Source organism: Theropithecus gelada, chromosome 14 (genome assembly GCF_003255815.1).
Source record: "Theropithecus gelada isolate Dixy chromosome 14, Tgel_1.0, whole genome shotgun sequence".
Classification (NCBI taxonomy): Eukaryota; Metazoa; Chordata; class Mammalia; order Primates; family Cercopithecidae; genus Theropithecus; species Theropithecus gelada.
The window spans coordinates 28,682,241-28,696,272 of record NC_037682.1 but is presented as its reverse complement, the minus strand read 5'-3'; the positions used below and the strand labels follow the sequence as shown (position 1 = coordinate 28,696,272).

The 14,032-nt window shown below is 36.2% G+C and overlaps 1 protein-coding gene across 4 annotated transcripts in view; it reads left to right on the top strand.

Moving 5' to 3' along the window:
- Positions 1 to 14,032, top strand: part of C14H11orf74 (chromosome 14 C11orf74 homolog) — a 61,730-nt gene that overhangs the window by 42,041 nt on the left and 5,657 nt on the right. For all 4 annotated transcript variants that reach the window (XM_025358181.1, XM_025358182.1, XM_025358184.1 and 1 more), the window contains exon 5: positions 10,590 to 10,729. In XM_025358181.1, coding sequence (XP_025213966.1) covers positions 10,590 to 10,729 — 140 coding nt within the window. The remainder of the gene's footprint in view (positions 1 to 10,589; positions 10,730 to 14,032) is intronic.

The window sequence follows — 14,032 nt, the reverse complement described above, 5'->3', positions numbered from 1 at the left end:
ATGTGCCATGTTGGTGTGCTGCACCCATCAGCTCGTCATTTACATTAGGTATATCTCCTAATGCTATCCCTCCCCCCTCCCCCCTCTCCACAATAGGACCCTGTGTGTGATGTTCCCCTTCCTGTGTCCAAGTGATCTCATTGTTCAATTCTCACCTATGAGTGAGAACATGTGGTGTTTGGTTTTCTATCCTTGTGATAGTTTGCTCAGAATGATGGTTTCTGGCTTCATCCACGTCCCTACAAAGAACATGAACTCATCCTTTTTTATGGCTACATAGTATTCCATGGTGTATATGTGCCACATTTTCTTAATCCAGTCTATCATTGATGGACATTTGGGTTGGTTCCAAGTCTTTGCTATTGTGAATAGTGCTGCAGTAAACATACGTGTGCATGTGTCTTTATAGCAGCATGATTTATAATCCTTTGGGTATATACTCAGTAATGGGATGGTTGGGTCAAACGGTATTTGTAGTTCTAGATCCCTGAGGAATCACCACATGTGTCTGTTGGCTGCATAAATGTCTTCTTTTGAGAAGTGTCTGTTCATATCCTTCACCCACTTTTTGATAGGGTTGTTTGTTTTTTTCTTGTAAATTTGTTTAAGTTCTTTGTAGTTTCTGGATATTAGCCCTTTGTCAGATGGATAAATTGTAAAAATTTTCTCCCATTCTATAGGTTGACTGTGCACTCTGATGGTAGTTTCTTTTGCTGTGCAGAAGCTCTTTAGTTTAATTAGACCTCATTTGTCTATTTTGGCTTTTGTTGCCATTGCTTTTGGTGTTTTAGTCATGAAGTCCTTGCCCATGCCTATGTCCTGAATGGTATTGTGTAGGTTTTCTTCTAGGGTTTTTATGGTTTTAGGTCTAACATTTAAGTCTAATCCATCTTGAATTAATTTTTGTATAAAGTGTAAGGAAGGGATCCAGTTTCAGCTTTCTACATATGGCTAGCCAGTTTTCCCAGCACCATTTATTAAATAGGGAATCCTTTCCCCATTTCTTGTTTTTGTCAGGTTTGTCAAACATCAGAAGTTTGTAGATGTGTGGCACTATTTCTGAAAGCTCTGTTCTGTTCTATTGGTCTGTATCTCTGTTTTGGTACCAGTACCATGCTGCTTTGGTTACTGTAGCCTTGTAGTATAGTTTGAAGTCAGGTAACGTGATGCCTCCAGCTTTGTTCTTCTGGCTTAGGATTGTCCTGGCAATGTGGGCTCTTTTTCGTTCTATATGAACTTTAAAGTAGTTTTTTCCAATTCTGTGAAGAAAGTCATTGGTAGCTTAATGGGGATGGCATTGAATCTATAAATTACCTTGGGCAGTATGGCCATTTTCACGATACTGATTCTTCCTATCCATGAGCACGGATTCTTCTTCCATTTGTTTGTGTTCTCTTTTATTTCACTGAGCAGTGGTTTGTAGTTCTCCTTGAAGAGGTCCTTCACATCCCTTGTAAGTTGGATTCCTAGGTATTTTATTCTCTTTGAAACAATTGTGAATGGGAGTTCACTCATGATTTGGCTCTCTGTTTGTCTGTTATTGGTGCATAAGAATGCTTGTGATTTTTGCACATTGATTTTGTATCCTGAAACTTTGCTGAAGTTTCTTATCAGCTTAAGGAGATTTTGGGCTGAGACGTTGGGGTTTTCTGAATATATAATCATGTCATCTGCAAAACAGGGACAATTTGACCTCCTCTTTTCCTGATTGAATACCCTTTATTTCTTTCTCCTGCCTGATTGCCCTGGCCAGAACTTCCAACACTATGTTGAATAGGAGTGGTGAGAGAGGGCATCCCTGTCTTGTGCCAGTTGTCAATGGGCGTCCTTCCAGTTTTTGCCTATTCAGTATGATATTGGCTGTGGGTTTGTCATAAACAGATCTTATTATTTTGAGATACATCCCATCAATACCGAATTTATTGAGAGTTTTTAGCATGAAGGGCTGTTGAATTTTGTCAAAGGCCTTTTCTGCATCTATTGAGATAATCATGTGGTTTTTGTCTTTGGTTCTGTTTATATGCTGGATTATGTTTATTGATTTGCATATGTTGAACCAGCCTTGCATCCCAGGGATGAAGCCCACTTGCTCATGGTGGATAAGCTTTTTGATGTGCTGCTGGATTCGGTTTGCCAGTATTTTATTGAGGATTTTTGCATCGATGTTCATCAGAGATATTGGTCTAAAATTCTCTTTTTTTGTTGTATCTCTGCCAGGCTTTGGTATGAGGATGATGTTGGCCTCGTAAAATGAGTTAGGGAGGATTCCCTCTTTTTCTATTGATTGGAATAGTTTGAGAAGGAATGGTACCAACTCCTCCTTGTTCCTCTGGTAGAATTCGGCTGTGAATCTGTCTGGTCCTGGACTTTTTTTGGTTGGTAGGCTATTAATTATTGCCTCAATTTCAGAGCCTGCTATTGGTCCTTTCAGGGATTCAACTTCTTCCTGGTTTAGTCTTGGGAGAGTGTAAGTGTCCAGGAAATTATCTATTTTCTAGGTTTTCTAATTTATTTGCATAGAGGTGTTTATAGCATTCTCTGATGGTAGTTTGTATTTCTGTGGGGTCAGTGATGATATCCCCTTTTTCATTTTTTATTGCATCTGTTTGATTCTTCTCTCTTTTCTTCTTTATTAGTCTTGCTAGCGGTCTATCAATTTTGTTGATCTTTTCAAAAAACCAGCTCCTGGATTCATTGGTTTTTTGGAGGGTGTTTTGTGTCTCTCTCTCCTTCAGTTCTGCTCTGCTCTTAGCTATTTCTTGCCTTCTGCTAGCTTTTGAATGTGTTTGCTCTTGCTTCTCTAGTTCTTTTAATTGTGATGTTAGGGTGTCAATTTTAGATCTTTCCTGCTTTCTCTTGTGGGCATTTAGTGCTATAAATTTCCCTCTACACACCGCTTTAAATGTGTCCCAGAGATTCTGGTATGTTGTATCTTTGTTCTCATTGGTTTCAAAGAACATCTTTATTTCTGCTTTCATTTTGTTATGTACCCAGTAGTCATTCAGGAGCAGGTTGTTCAGTTTCCATGTAGTTGAGCGGTTTTGATTGAATTTCTTAGTCCTGAGTTCTAGTTTGATTGCACTGTGGTCTGAGAGAAGTTTGTTATAATTTCCATTCTTTTACATTTGCTGAGGAGTTCTTTACTTCCAACTATGTGGTCAGTTTTGGAATAAGTGCAATGTGGTGCTGAGAAGAATGTATATTCTGTTGATTTGAGGTGGAGAGTTCTGTAGATGTCTATTAGGTCTGCTTGGTGCAGAGCTGAGTTCAATTCCTGAATTCCTATATTATATATAATAATATAATAATACATAATAATAAAATGTAATAATTATATAATGTGTTAATATATTATGTTAACATATATAAACATATATAAAACATATAATCTATATTATATGTAAAATATATGTTAATATAATTAATTTGAGGATAACACGTGGAGACAAATGGTTCTAGTCTGCATGTAATACATATGCAATATAAAATAAATTTCATAAGAGGGCACAAAAGTACATGTTTTGGGTGCTTTTGTGAATGGTTTAAATTTTTCACTTCTTGCCAATATGAGAAGTCTGTATATTGACATAAACCAACATAGCCAACAGATCTGATTTTTCTTATGTCAATCTTTGTTTTTTGAGATGGAGTCTTACTCTGTCACCCAGGCTGGAGTGCAATGGCAGGATCTCAGCTCACTGCAACCTCTGCCTCTCAGGTTCAAGCAATTCTCCTGCCTCAGCCTCCCAAGTAGCTGGGATTACAGGTGCATGCTGCCACACCCGGCTAATTTTTTTGTATTTTAGTAGGGACAAGATTTCACTGTGTTGCCCAGGCCGGTCTCAGGCAATCCACCTACCTCAGCCTCCCCGAGTGCTAGGATTACAGGCGTGAGCCCCTGTGCCCAGCCCGTCAGTCTTTTAAATTAGCCTTTTTACCTTCTCCAGTATTTTCACATTGCTTTCTTTAGTTTTTTCAAGTTACATTTTTCAATTAACAGATTTATTTTAAAATATTGATAAAAACATCTTACTAGTATGTTTTTTCCAGAAATCAGATAACAAGCCTTCTTATATTTGTGTATAAAAGATTACTGAGGCTGAACCAAGACTTGAATGAACTAGTCAAGACCTTCCCACACATAGAATGATGTGCGAAGCCTATGCTGAAAATCAAACTAGGCTTCAGCAATTTATTCTAATTACTGAAAAGGCCACCAGGGCTTTACAATTTTCATAATGCACAATCTGGGTCATTTAAAGGAAAAAGAAATTAAATAGTTTGTGCCAAGGTGAATTTTATTTTGGGCCTAATTTGTATTACACTTCAGGAATGTGAGCAGAAGGCAAATATTTATATCAGATGGGAAATGTGACATTTTAAATAGTCAAGTTGCTTGTATAATTTTGGCAGCTGGGAGGTTTACTGATTAGATTCTGTTGTTATTGTTTAAGCAACAGATTTGTCTGGGGCAACAAGGAAGTGGTTTGCATATTGTTTTTCTACCACTGACTTTATTTGTTCACCCCATTCACTCTCATAAATATTCTCCAAGATTTAGGAGCATGATTCTTTTCTGATATTTGTTTTATCATTTGGCAGCCCAGGTGGAAAGATTGGAGACGGTTTTTCAGTGGAGCCAGTTCTGTTAAGCAATGGTATTAAGCAGTTTTCTGAGGTTAGCGTCTGCCACAGAGTTTTGTGCACTGTGTTTATTTGATATCAAGTTAACCTATTCTTCCTTTTTTGAATTTGAGATAAGGTAGTTAACCTGGTGACTGTCAGGCCTCAGACAAACTGGCCCAAACTTTTACCCAGCACGATTATTGTTTGGATCAGTTATTAGTTATTGTGCTGAGACCATTAGAATAGGAAGATTTTCTGTTCATCTTTATTTTTATGCTTCTTCAGTGGGCCCAGCCCAAGCAGCTCAAGAGACTTTTTTTTTTTTTAATCTACTTCTGAGATTCATGCTGTCTTACACACATCTCTTGGCCAGTGGGTGTACTTATGCTGTGACTGATTGTATTGTTTGAGAATGGGCACTGATTCCTGCCCAAAGGTTGGCAGCCTTGTTTGATTTTTATTTTCAGGTTCTCCAGTATTGTACTTCTGCCTTAGTCCATTTATGTTGCTGTAAAAGAATACCTGAGGCTGGGTAAAGAAAATAGATTTATTTGGCTCGTGGTTCTTCAGGCTGTGCAAGAAGCATGGAGCCAGCATGTGCTTCTGGGGAAGCCAAAGGGTAGTCACATGTGCAGAAACTGCATGATGAGAGAGGAACTGAGAGAGAGGGAAAGAGGTGCCAGGCTCTTTTCAACAGTCAGTTCTCTTGGGAACTAAGAGTGAGAACTCAGCGAAAACTCACTCACTCAGGAGAGAATGGCACCAAGCCATTCCTGAGGGATCTACTCTCAAACCAAGCACCTCCCTCCAGTCCCTACCCTCCAACATTGGGGATCAAATTTCAACATGAGACTTGCTAAGGCCAAACAAACCATATCCTAACCATAGCAACGTCCAGTCATTTTTAGTCCATTAAAGGGATTAATTGCCATTAATGAGCAAGTGCATACAAGTGATGACATTGGTTACCTCTTTTTTTTCTTTTTCTTTTTTTTTTTTAAAAAAGAGGTATTTCTTAATTTGCAACTTTAAGCAGCTTTAGGCTACCCCCAAATGACTAGGGACTCTTATTCAACAAATATTTAAGAACTGTGGCTGAAATCTTGGTTCCTCATCCTTCTCCAATGCCTTTAAATAGTTGATTTTTGTAATTTATCTAGCTTTTCTAGTTGTTGATAGTGGGAGGGTTGGACTGACATTAGCTAGACCAGCAGACTCCTGAGGGTGTGGTCTGGGAATCCCTCAGAAACCCTGAGGTTGGCAGGTCATGTGTTGATGTTTGCATTGAAGTTGGAAAAGCAGTGATGGGTGAAGATGCTGGCACCTTAGTCTGAATCAAGTTTGTGGCACCAAGTTATACTAGCAGTTGTCATCTTCACTGTCATAAATTTATAATAAAAAACAAATGCCAGTTTTCATTGAAAATTTCTTGATGTAAAAATTATTAATTTTATTAAATCTTGATTCTTAAGTGTACCTCTTTTTAATGATTTTTGTGCCAAAATAGTAAGTGTTCATATGGCACTTCTGTTACATACTGAAATACAGTGGTTGTGGAAAAACACTTGGGTGATTGAGTGGTGTGCTGAACTAGTTTATTTTTCTCTTTCATGAATCACCATTTTTATTTGAAAGAATGACTGACAAACTATATTTCTCAAAAATGAATAAAATGAACCTGTCTCTTCAAGGCTAATAACTAATGGTATTCGTTGCCAATGATAAAATTGGCAATGCATCAAGTGAAAATTAGATTTTTAGAGAACTTGTATCTAGTACTGTGAGCTTGACAGCTTCTCAATATTTAAAGGCTTCTCTGGCAAAATTGGTGATATTAACTAATGTGATTTTTATACTGTATAATGAAATATGTCAAAATTTGGAAGATCTACATAACAGTGAACCAGTATTTTCCAAATGACCAATTAATAATGTTTACAAAATTATACATAGGAGAAAGATCCATTCAGTGTGCAAGATAGACCAATGGATTTTAATGTAGCAGCACAAAAAGTTCACTGACATGTTTTCAGAATGCTCATTGAAAATAACTTTTGAAAAACTTTATCATTTTTCAGATGGTGGTGTAGTATCAAAGAAAAATATCCACAACTATATAAAAAGACTATTAAAATACTCCTCCCCTTTCCAACTGCCTATCTGTGTGAGTCTCGATTTTCTTTGCTTCAACTAAAAAACAGCATATTTCAAAACTTGAATGCAGAAACAAATAGGGAATCCAACTTTCTTCTGTTCAGCCAGATATTATAACAGATTTGAAAAAATGTAAAATAATGCTTCTCTTCTCAATATTTTCTGTTTCTAGAAAATAGACTTTTAATAAAAATACTTATTTTAATATATAACTTGATTATTTGTAATGATTCTAATATACAAATATTAGAACACTTGTCAGTTTTAATTTCTAATATGGTGAGTGTTGATAGACATAACCCATATAAACAAAAGCTCTTTGGGATCTTCAATCATTTTTAAGAATAAGAACTACTGAACGAGACTATCATAGTTGGAAGCTCTATTTAGAAGTGGCCTGGATGGCTAAAGTATTTTTTATCTATATCCTTTTTGTATTAGGATGCCCAAACTTTCAGGAAATTTTGGCCGTTTTATGTGGTAACAAATGAACACACTGGTTAATTTTATAAATATGCCAGGCAGATTAAATATTATTGTATATAAAATTTCAGATGTCAAGTAGATTGCTCACTTTGTAACACTGTATTAGATTACATGGCTATAGTCTTTGACTTTCTGATCATTGACAAAATACAGAGACAAATGGCATGAATAGCTACTTTTTAAATAGTAGAATTTCTAAACATATGGTTGAGAAAGAAGAGATTAAAATACTTCAACCAGTCTTGCCGTCCAACCTCAAGATTCATTTTTGAAAGTGTCCCTGACTCTATAATGCCAAGATGGTGGCATTTCATTAAGGTGAAAACAAAGCCTTTGGTTGTTTTAGAAACAACTAATATGATCAGATTAAGTCTCTTAAAGCATTTCTGTTTTAGAAGGTTATACAGAGAACTTCAGAAATTTCATTTCCTACCATGAGTGAATACAGTATTTTTTTCTCCTGAGAGAATATGAGTATATATATAACCCACCCACGATTGTAAAATGGCTAAATGATTGCAGTAGTTTTCTTTATAACATATGCCTTGCCAAGCTCTTCTCATTCATATTGTTTTTGCCCTTTTATAAATCTGTCATCTTTAGAGTTAGAGCCATTCAATTTTTTCTTGATTATTCTTTGATTGATTTTATATATGAAAGTCTTATTACTGTAATGTTTAGTTTTTGAGGGTAAGGGCTATACTCATTTTACATCATCCACAACATCTTATTGGCAGGCAGACTCTTGATACTTGCTGTTCAGTTTAAAAGTTGAGGTGTACACAATTCATTTTCTTTTTTTTTTTTTTAATTTATTTATTATTATTATACTTTAAGTTGTAGGGTACATGTGCATAACGTGCAGGTTTGTTACATATGTATACTTGTGCCATGTTGGTCTGCTGCACCCATCAACTCGTCATTTACGTCAGGTATAACTCCCAATGCAATCCCTCCCCCCTCCCCCCTCCCCATGATAGGCCCCGGTGTGTGATGTTCCCCTTCCTGAGTCCAAGTGATCTCATTGTTCAGTTCCCACCTATGAGTGAGAACATGCGGTGTTTGGTTTTCTGTTCTTGTGATAGTTTGCTAAGAATGATGGTTTCCAGCTGCATCCATGTCCCTACAAAGGACGCAAACTCATCCTTTTTTATGGCTGCATAGTATTCCATGGTGTATATGTGCCACATTTTCTTAAACAATTCATTTTCTATCTCCAAGTATTTGTTGAGAATTCGCTATGTATGAGGTGCTGTGTTAGGCACTAATAGATATGCATTGGTGCATTTCGCTTTTACTCTGAAGAAACAAATGACAAGAATTTAAGCCATGGAGAATACTGAGTCTTGTCATTTTGAAAGAATTGTTCCCATGGCAGTAGAATTATTATGAAAGAAACCATTTTTGTTGAAAATCCTACTTTCTTGGCAAATAGGTTAGAGAAGTGAAGTTTCAGTAAAGAAACTGCAGAGTTATCCTCCTCGCTGCACAATACTGTCAGCCAGAACAATGATTTTAAATAGCCCTGAAAGCAGAATTGATTTTGATTTCACATTTGAACTGATGTTTGCTCTGTCAGCCAGTGGTCAGGTAGATAATGGTTTTCATGTTGAGAGGCCCAAGCCTTTCTCTTGTTGCTTTCCTTGTTGGTGGGTCCCTCACCAGATTTGTAGCAGTCCTGGGCTATTACACGAGGATGCTCAGTGAGGATTTGGCTTTGAACTCATAAATAGGTGCATTAGAAAACCAGTCTTCCCACCAACCTCATTGAATTTTAAAATGTTGTTTCTCTGGGTATGAAATGTTTGGGAAATGTACTTAATGTTGCCTAACCATGCTAATGTGTTATAGTAATGACATTTCTTGGTTCTGAGTTTGAGTGTTTAATTTGATCCAGTAAAATAAAATATGTAATGAAAATGCTTGTTTAAAAGAAGTTCGTAATGTGGCATTGTAGGATAAGAGCATGGGCTCTGTAGATAGACTGCCCAGCTCTGCCTTTTTTAGCTGTGGGATCTTGAGTGAGGCTACTGTCAGTGTTTAGAGCTCATTGCTTGTAGAACAGGAAATAATAGAGCTTTGGGAGTATTAGCAGAGCTAAAGCATACAAAATGATGAGTATGTAAGTGTTGGCTATTATTATTGTTTTTATTTCTGCTAATTAATGAAATCATAGTCTAAAATTTCAATAATTAGCCATAGCAGAATTACCTTCTTTGTCATTTCCCCTCCACAATTCTATTTCCAGGCTGTCTGTTTTCTCTGTTGCTGGAGTCATAAGAATTTTGTAATTATATTTTTGTGTGTGTGAAGGGGATATCTATAGTGTTGAGGGATTCATTTCAAATAAGTTTCAGTTTTTGAACAGCAATACCTGCTCAATTATCTCCCTATGCATGCTGCCATTTGCAGCAGTCAAGTCATGCCTGTTATTAATTAATCACTTCCATTGAGAACTTAATTAGTGCCTTAATTAGGATCATCCTTGAGAAGTGGGCAGCATCATCCAGAGTCGCCTCCAAGTTATTGGCTAGTTCTAGCAAGCCCTTCTGGTCCTATGAAAACAGACTGAGGAGGAAACCTGTTGTGCTTCTATTTGTTTTTTTGTCCTCCTTGAAGAAAGCTGTGGAAGATCATCAGTTGTCTGTGATGCATCCATGTACTGTCACACATGCAAAAATCAGGAGACATATCCGCTTATAATAGGTCAATCAGAACTCCAAGATTGGTTATTGAATTCTTGAGATTGTGCTTAACAAGCAGGAAACACATTGCTGTTGTTCTTTGCAAGTGTTGAAAATTAGACCATGCATTCTGAATATGACAGAGTATTTCATTTTTCTGCTGAAAGTTAAAGTATTTTCCTTCTGGCATTACTGTTTTTTAATATATATTTTTGAAATATTGCCATATTGTTACAGGATGAAATCAGCACTCCATTTTCTTTCTGTTTATCCCTTCAAGAAAATATGGGAAAATGAAGCAAAAGTAACATCTTACCACCTTATTTTCCTATAAAAGTAGAAATTGAGTTGAGAGTAAAAGGGACAGTCAGGTTACTCCAAAAACAGTACTCCTCCAGATATTTTTGGGGGACTCTTAAGTTTGTAACGATAAAATAAAAGTAAATGCACTAATGGCTTCTATTATGAGGAAAGGGCAAACCCTTGAGTCCAGTTCCCAAAGGGGAACAGGCATTGTGAAATGGACCTATTTTACATGAGCATATTTGCTTCATTTTCTTTGACTTCTGGGCATTTAAATGATCTAGGTAAATTGTGAACTTGGTGAAAGGCTCAATTGAAATATTTTGTATCCAACAGATTTGCTGCTACTTCCAGGAGAAGTGGAGCAGGCTGCAAGCACCAGCATTCCTCCCTGTATCCCTTCTGTGGCCCAGCCTCCTACCTGTGAGGTGAAGCCAAAGCCCGCTGTGAAAAGAATGGACAAACAGACGGAAGAGGTACTCTACAGGGAATTCAGTCATTCTCTACACTGCCTTGATTTTGTAATTCATCCCTTCAAAGAAATGCTGTATACTTTTGTATTTGTCTAAGATTTGGGAAAATATAAAATTCAAGTTGCTTAATTGGTCCCTCTCACAGCCATCTATCTCAAATGCATACATTTCTTTTTAAACACATAGCACAATTATGTTTTTACGTGGAAACCATTTTTGTTTTACAATGTATGCTGTGCTACAGATCTGTGCTACCCAAGGACTACACATAGAAAGGATGGACAGTTTTCTTGCCCTTTTTAGTCTGAACAGGCCGTTTTTATTATTATGGATAAGGTTCTATAAACTTTTGAATTAGTTAAGGTAAGGCCAGGCTTCTGTAACAGAGAATCCCAATAATAATTCAATGGCTGAAAAGAGATAGATCTTTATTTCTCTTATTTAACAGCCTATATAGAGCCCTTAAAATGAGCAGGTGGCTCCTTTTTAGGGGGTCATTAGGGACCCAGGTTCCTTCTTTCTGGATGTCCATTATATTTTAGGACATCATCCTCACCTGCGTATTCCAGGTCAGGTCATCATCATACCTGGAGGGCAGAATAGAGGAGCATGAGGACAGCATGTTTCCCCAAGGCTTAGGACTCAAGGTCCTTAATTTCTTCTGCTCACATTCCATTGGTGACCACTTAGTCACATGTTCCTACTGGCCACAGGGGAGGCTGAGAAATGTCACCTAGCTATGAAAATGGAATCTATGGCATATCTTTCGCAAATGTGCAACTTGAAAGTCATCTTTTGCTATCATTTTGCAGCTCTTCTACATATGCTTAATAAACTTGCATCAATAGAGGCTATTGCTAGCGCTGGTAGTGACCTTTCTCACCCTCCTTACTGGAACACAAAATCAGGATCAGGCACAAGAAGTTGTTAAGGGCTCTTTATTATTGCTTTCTAATAAAATCCTTAGGGTCTTTTTGGATTATTTAATCAGGAGGTACTAGTCTTGTTACTAGAAGATATTCTGTTATAGAATTAGCCATTCAGTCAGAAATAATCCACACATTTCACTTTTAAATTACCACTTTCTAATAAGTACTTTTGTTCACTGACATCATGAAAGTATATCCAGGATGCATGCAGGCTTATAATAAACTCCCAAATTGATTACCGGCTAAACTGTTAGGGACAGTCACTTTTCAATATGCTTTTTGAATTATAGATTGCTCTCTCTGAGTTGTAAAAAGCTAAAATTATAAGGCTATTTCTAGAAGGAATAAGTTTTTTTTTTTTTTTTTTTTTTTTTAAGATTTGTTCATGCTGTTGACTTCACTTGTGGCCATACAAGTTATTGGACCAGCCAGTAGACATGGCACCTAGTACTTTTATAGAAATACAATTTTATTTCAGTACAATTAGAGAATATATATAATCTAGTACCATTATAGAAATTGTTACAAAGTGATTTTAGTTAATGGGTTAAAAAAACTGAATGATTAAGCATTACTTCTATTTTCTTTAATTTGCCTATGTGGTACTATGAATGAAAACAGAATCTGTCAAATAGCAGTATAATTCAAGTTGAGACCCCATATATGATGGTGTGTTTAAGAGGAATATAAATTTCTTACCAGAAATGTGGACATTTAAAAATGTTGGAATCAAAATGATACAAGCCACAGATGAATAACTTTTGCTGTTTTTTGAATATCTGAAGTAATATCTTGGTTGGGAATTTTTATTTCTAATTCCTATTTTTTAGAGTAACTTTTCACAGCCATCTAGAATCACAGTATAGGTTGAACATTCCAAATGGGAAAATCCGAAATGCTCCAAAATTTGAAACTTTTTGAGTGCTGACCTGATGCTGAAAGGCAATGCTCATTGGAGCATTTTGGATTTCAGATTTTGGGATTAGGGATGCTCAACTGGTATATGTTCTGCAAATATTCTAAAATCTGAAACCCAAAATACTTCATCCCAAGCATTTTGGATAAGAGATACTCAACCTGTACTGTACCAACTCTGCTTTGGTTTGATAGCATTCATCTTGTTTTAAAGCACCCAGAGCTAGTAAAAGAATGTAATCATTAGTTTATAGCAAATGGGTCCTGAAGGGCTTACTGAAAGGCCATTTTGGGATTAGAGATGATAGTTTCTTTCTGTGATTTCAATCTGAAAAGCTGAAAATATATTCTGGATGTCCTTCCTACCTTTCTCTTAATCGCCTATTAAGAATCCATCAACTTTCTGATATGAATTGGACCAACTCAATGTTTTACCTAATTTAGTTTTTTTATTTTTAAATTAACATATAATAATTGTATATATTTATGGGGTATAGTGTGATATTTTAGTACATATATATGTGTATGATCAAATCAGGGTAATTAGCATATCCATCACTTCAAACATTTAACATTTTTTTGGTTCAGATTTTTTCCCTAATTTTACCACATGCATAATTATGTATAGAATTATGTGTATGGAATTATCTTGCCTTAGTTACTCCATTTTGATGAACTTTGGAAGTTTGAAGCTGCTCTACAGAACAAATAGAGTTGTTATTAGGAGGATAAAAAATTGTGATACCCACCCCCTCCCCCTGAAAACTGTAGAAGAGGTCATAGAAGAAACTTGTGTAGTATTTTAATAGGAGCTCTCCTGTTTGTCCAATTCATAATGGTACTCTAAAAATTTTCTCCTATAAAGACAGTTTATTTACCATATTACTTTGTATGGTAGCCTACAGCTAAATGCTGCCATTATTGATTTAAGCATTAGTTTCATTTTCTTTAATTTGCCTATGTGGTACTATGAATGAAAACAATCTCTCCATCAATAGTGCCTCTATTAGAATAAGTCACATGAGCAATTTTAAGGGGACTGAAAGTTTTCCAATACTCCACAAATTTTATTCCCTGAGAGGCTACAAAAAGATTTCAATTAGATTTGAAATTAGACACCTGAAATCCACATATTTCTTTCAGCTCCTTAGGCAAAAATAACAAGTTAATAACTTAATTCATAGTTGTTTTTTGTTTGGCAGCAGGGGACTTGGTGTTCCATTGCACAAAGTCTTCACTGAAGTAAATCATAATTTCAGTTTGTAATCTAAAAACCTTGGCTTTGAACCCTAACACGAACTGAATTGGAAAGAAGAGAATTTCCAAAGTATGCCACAACAGCCAATAACTGAAATATATACATAGAAATGCAACCTTTCTGTATTTGAAAAGCTGTCCCATCCTGGCTAACACAGTGAAACCCCGTCTCTACTAAAAAAAATACAAAAAAATCAGTCAGGCG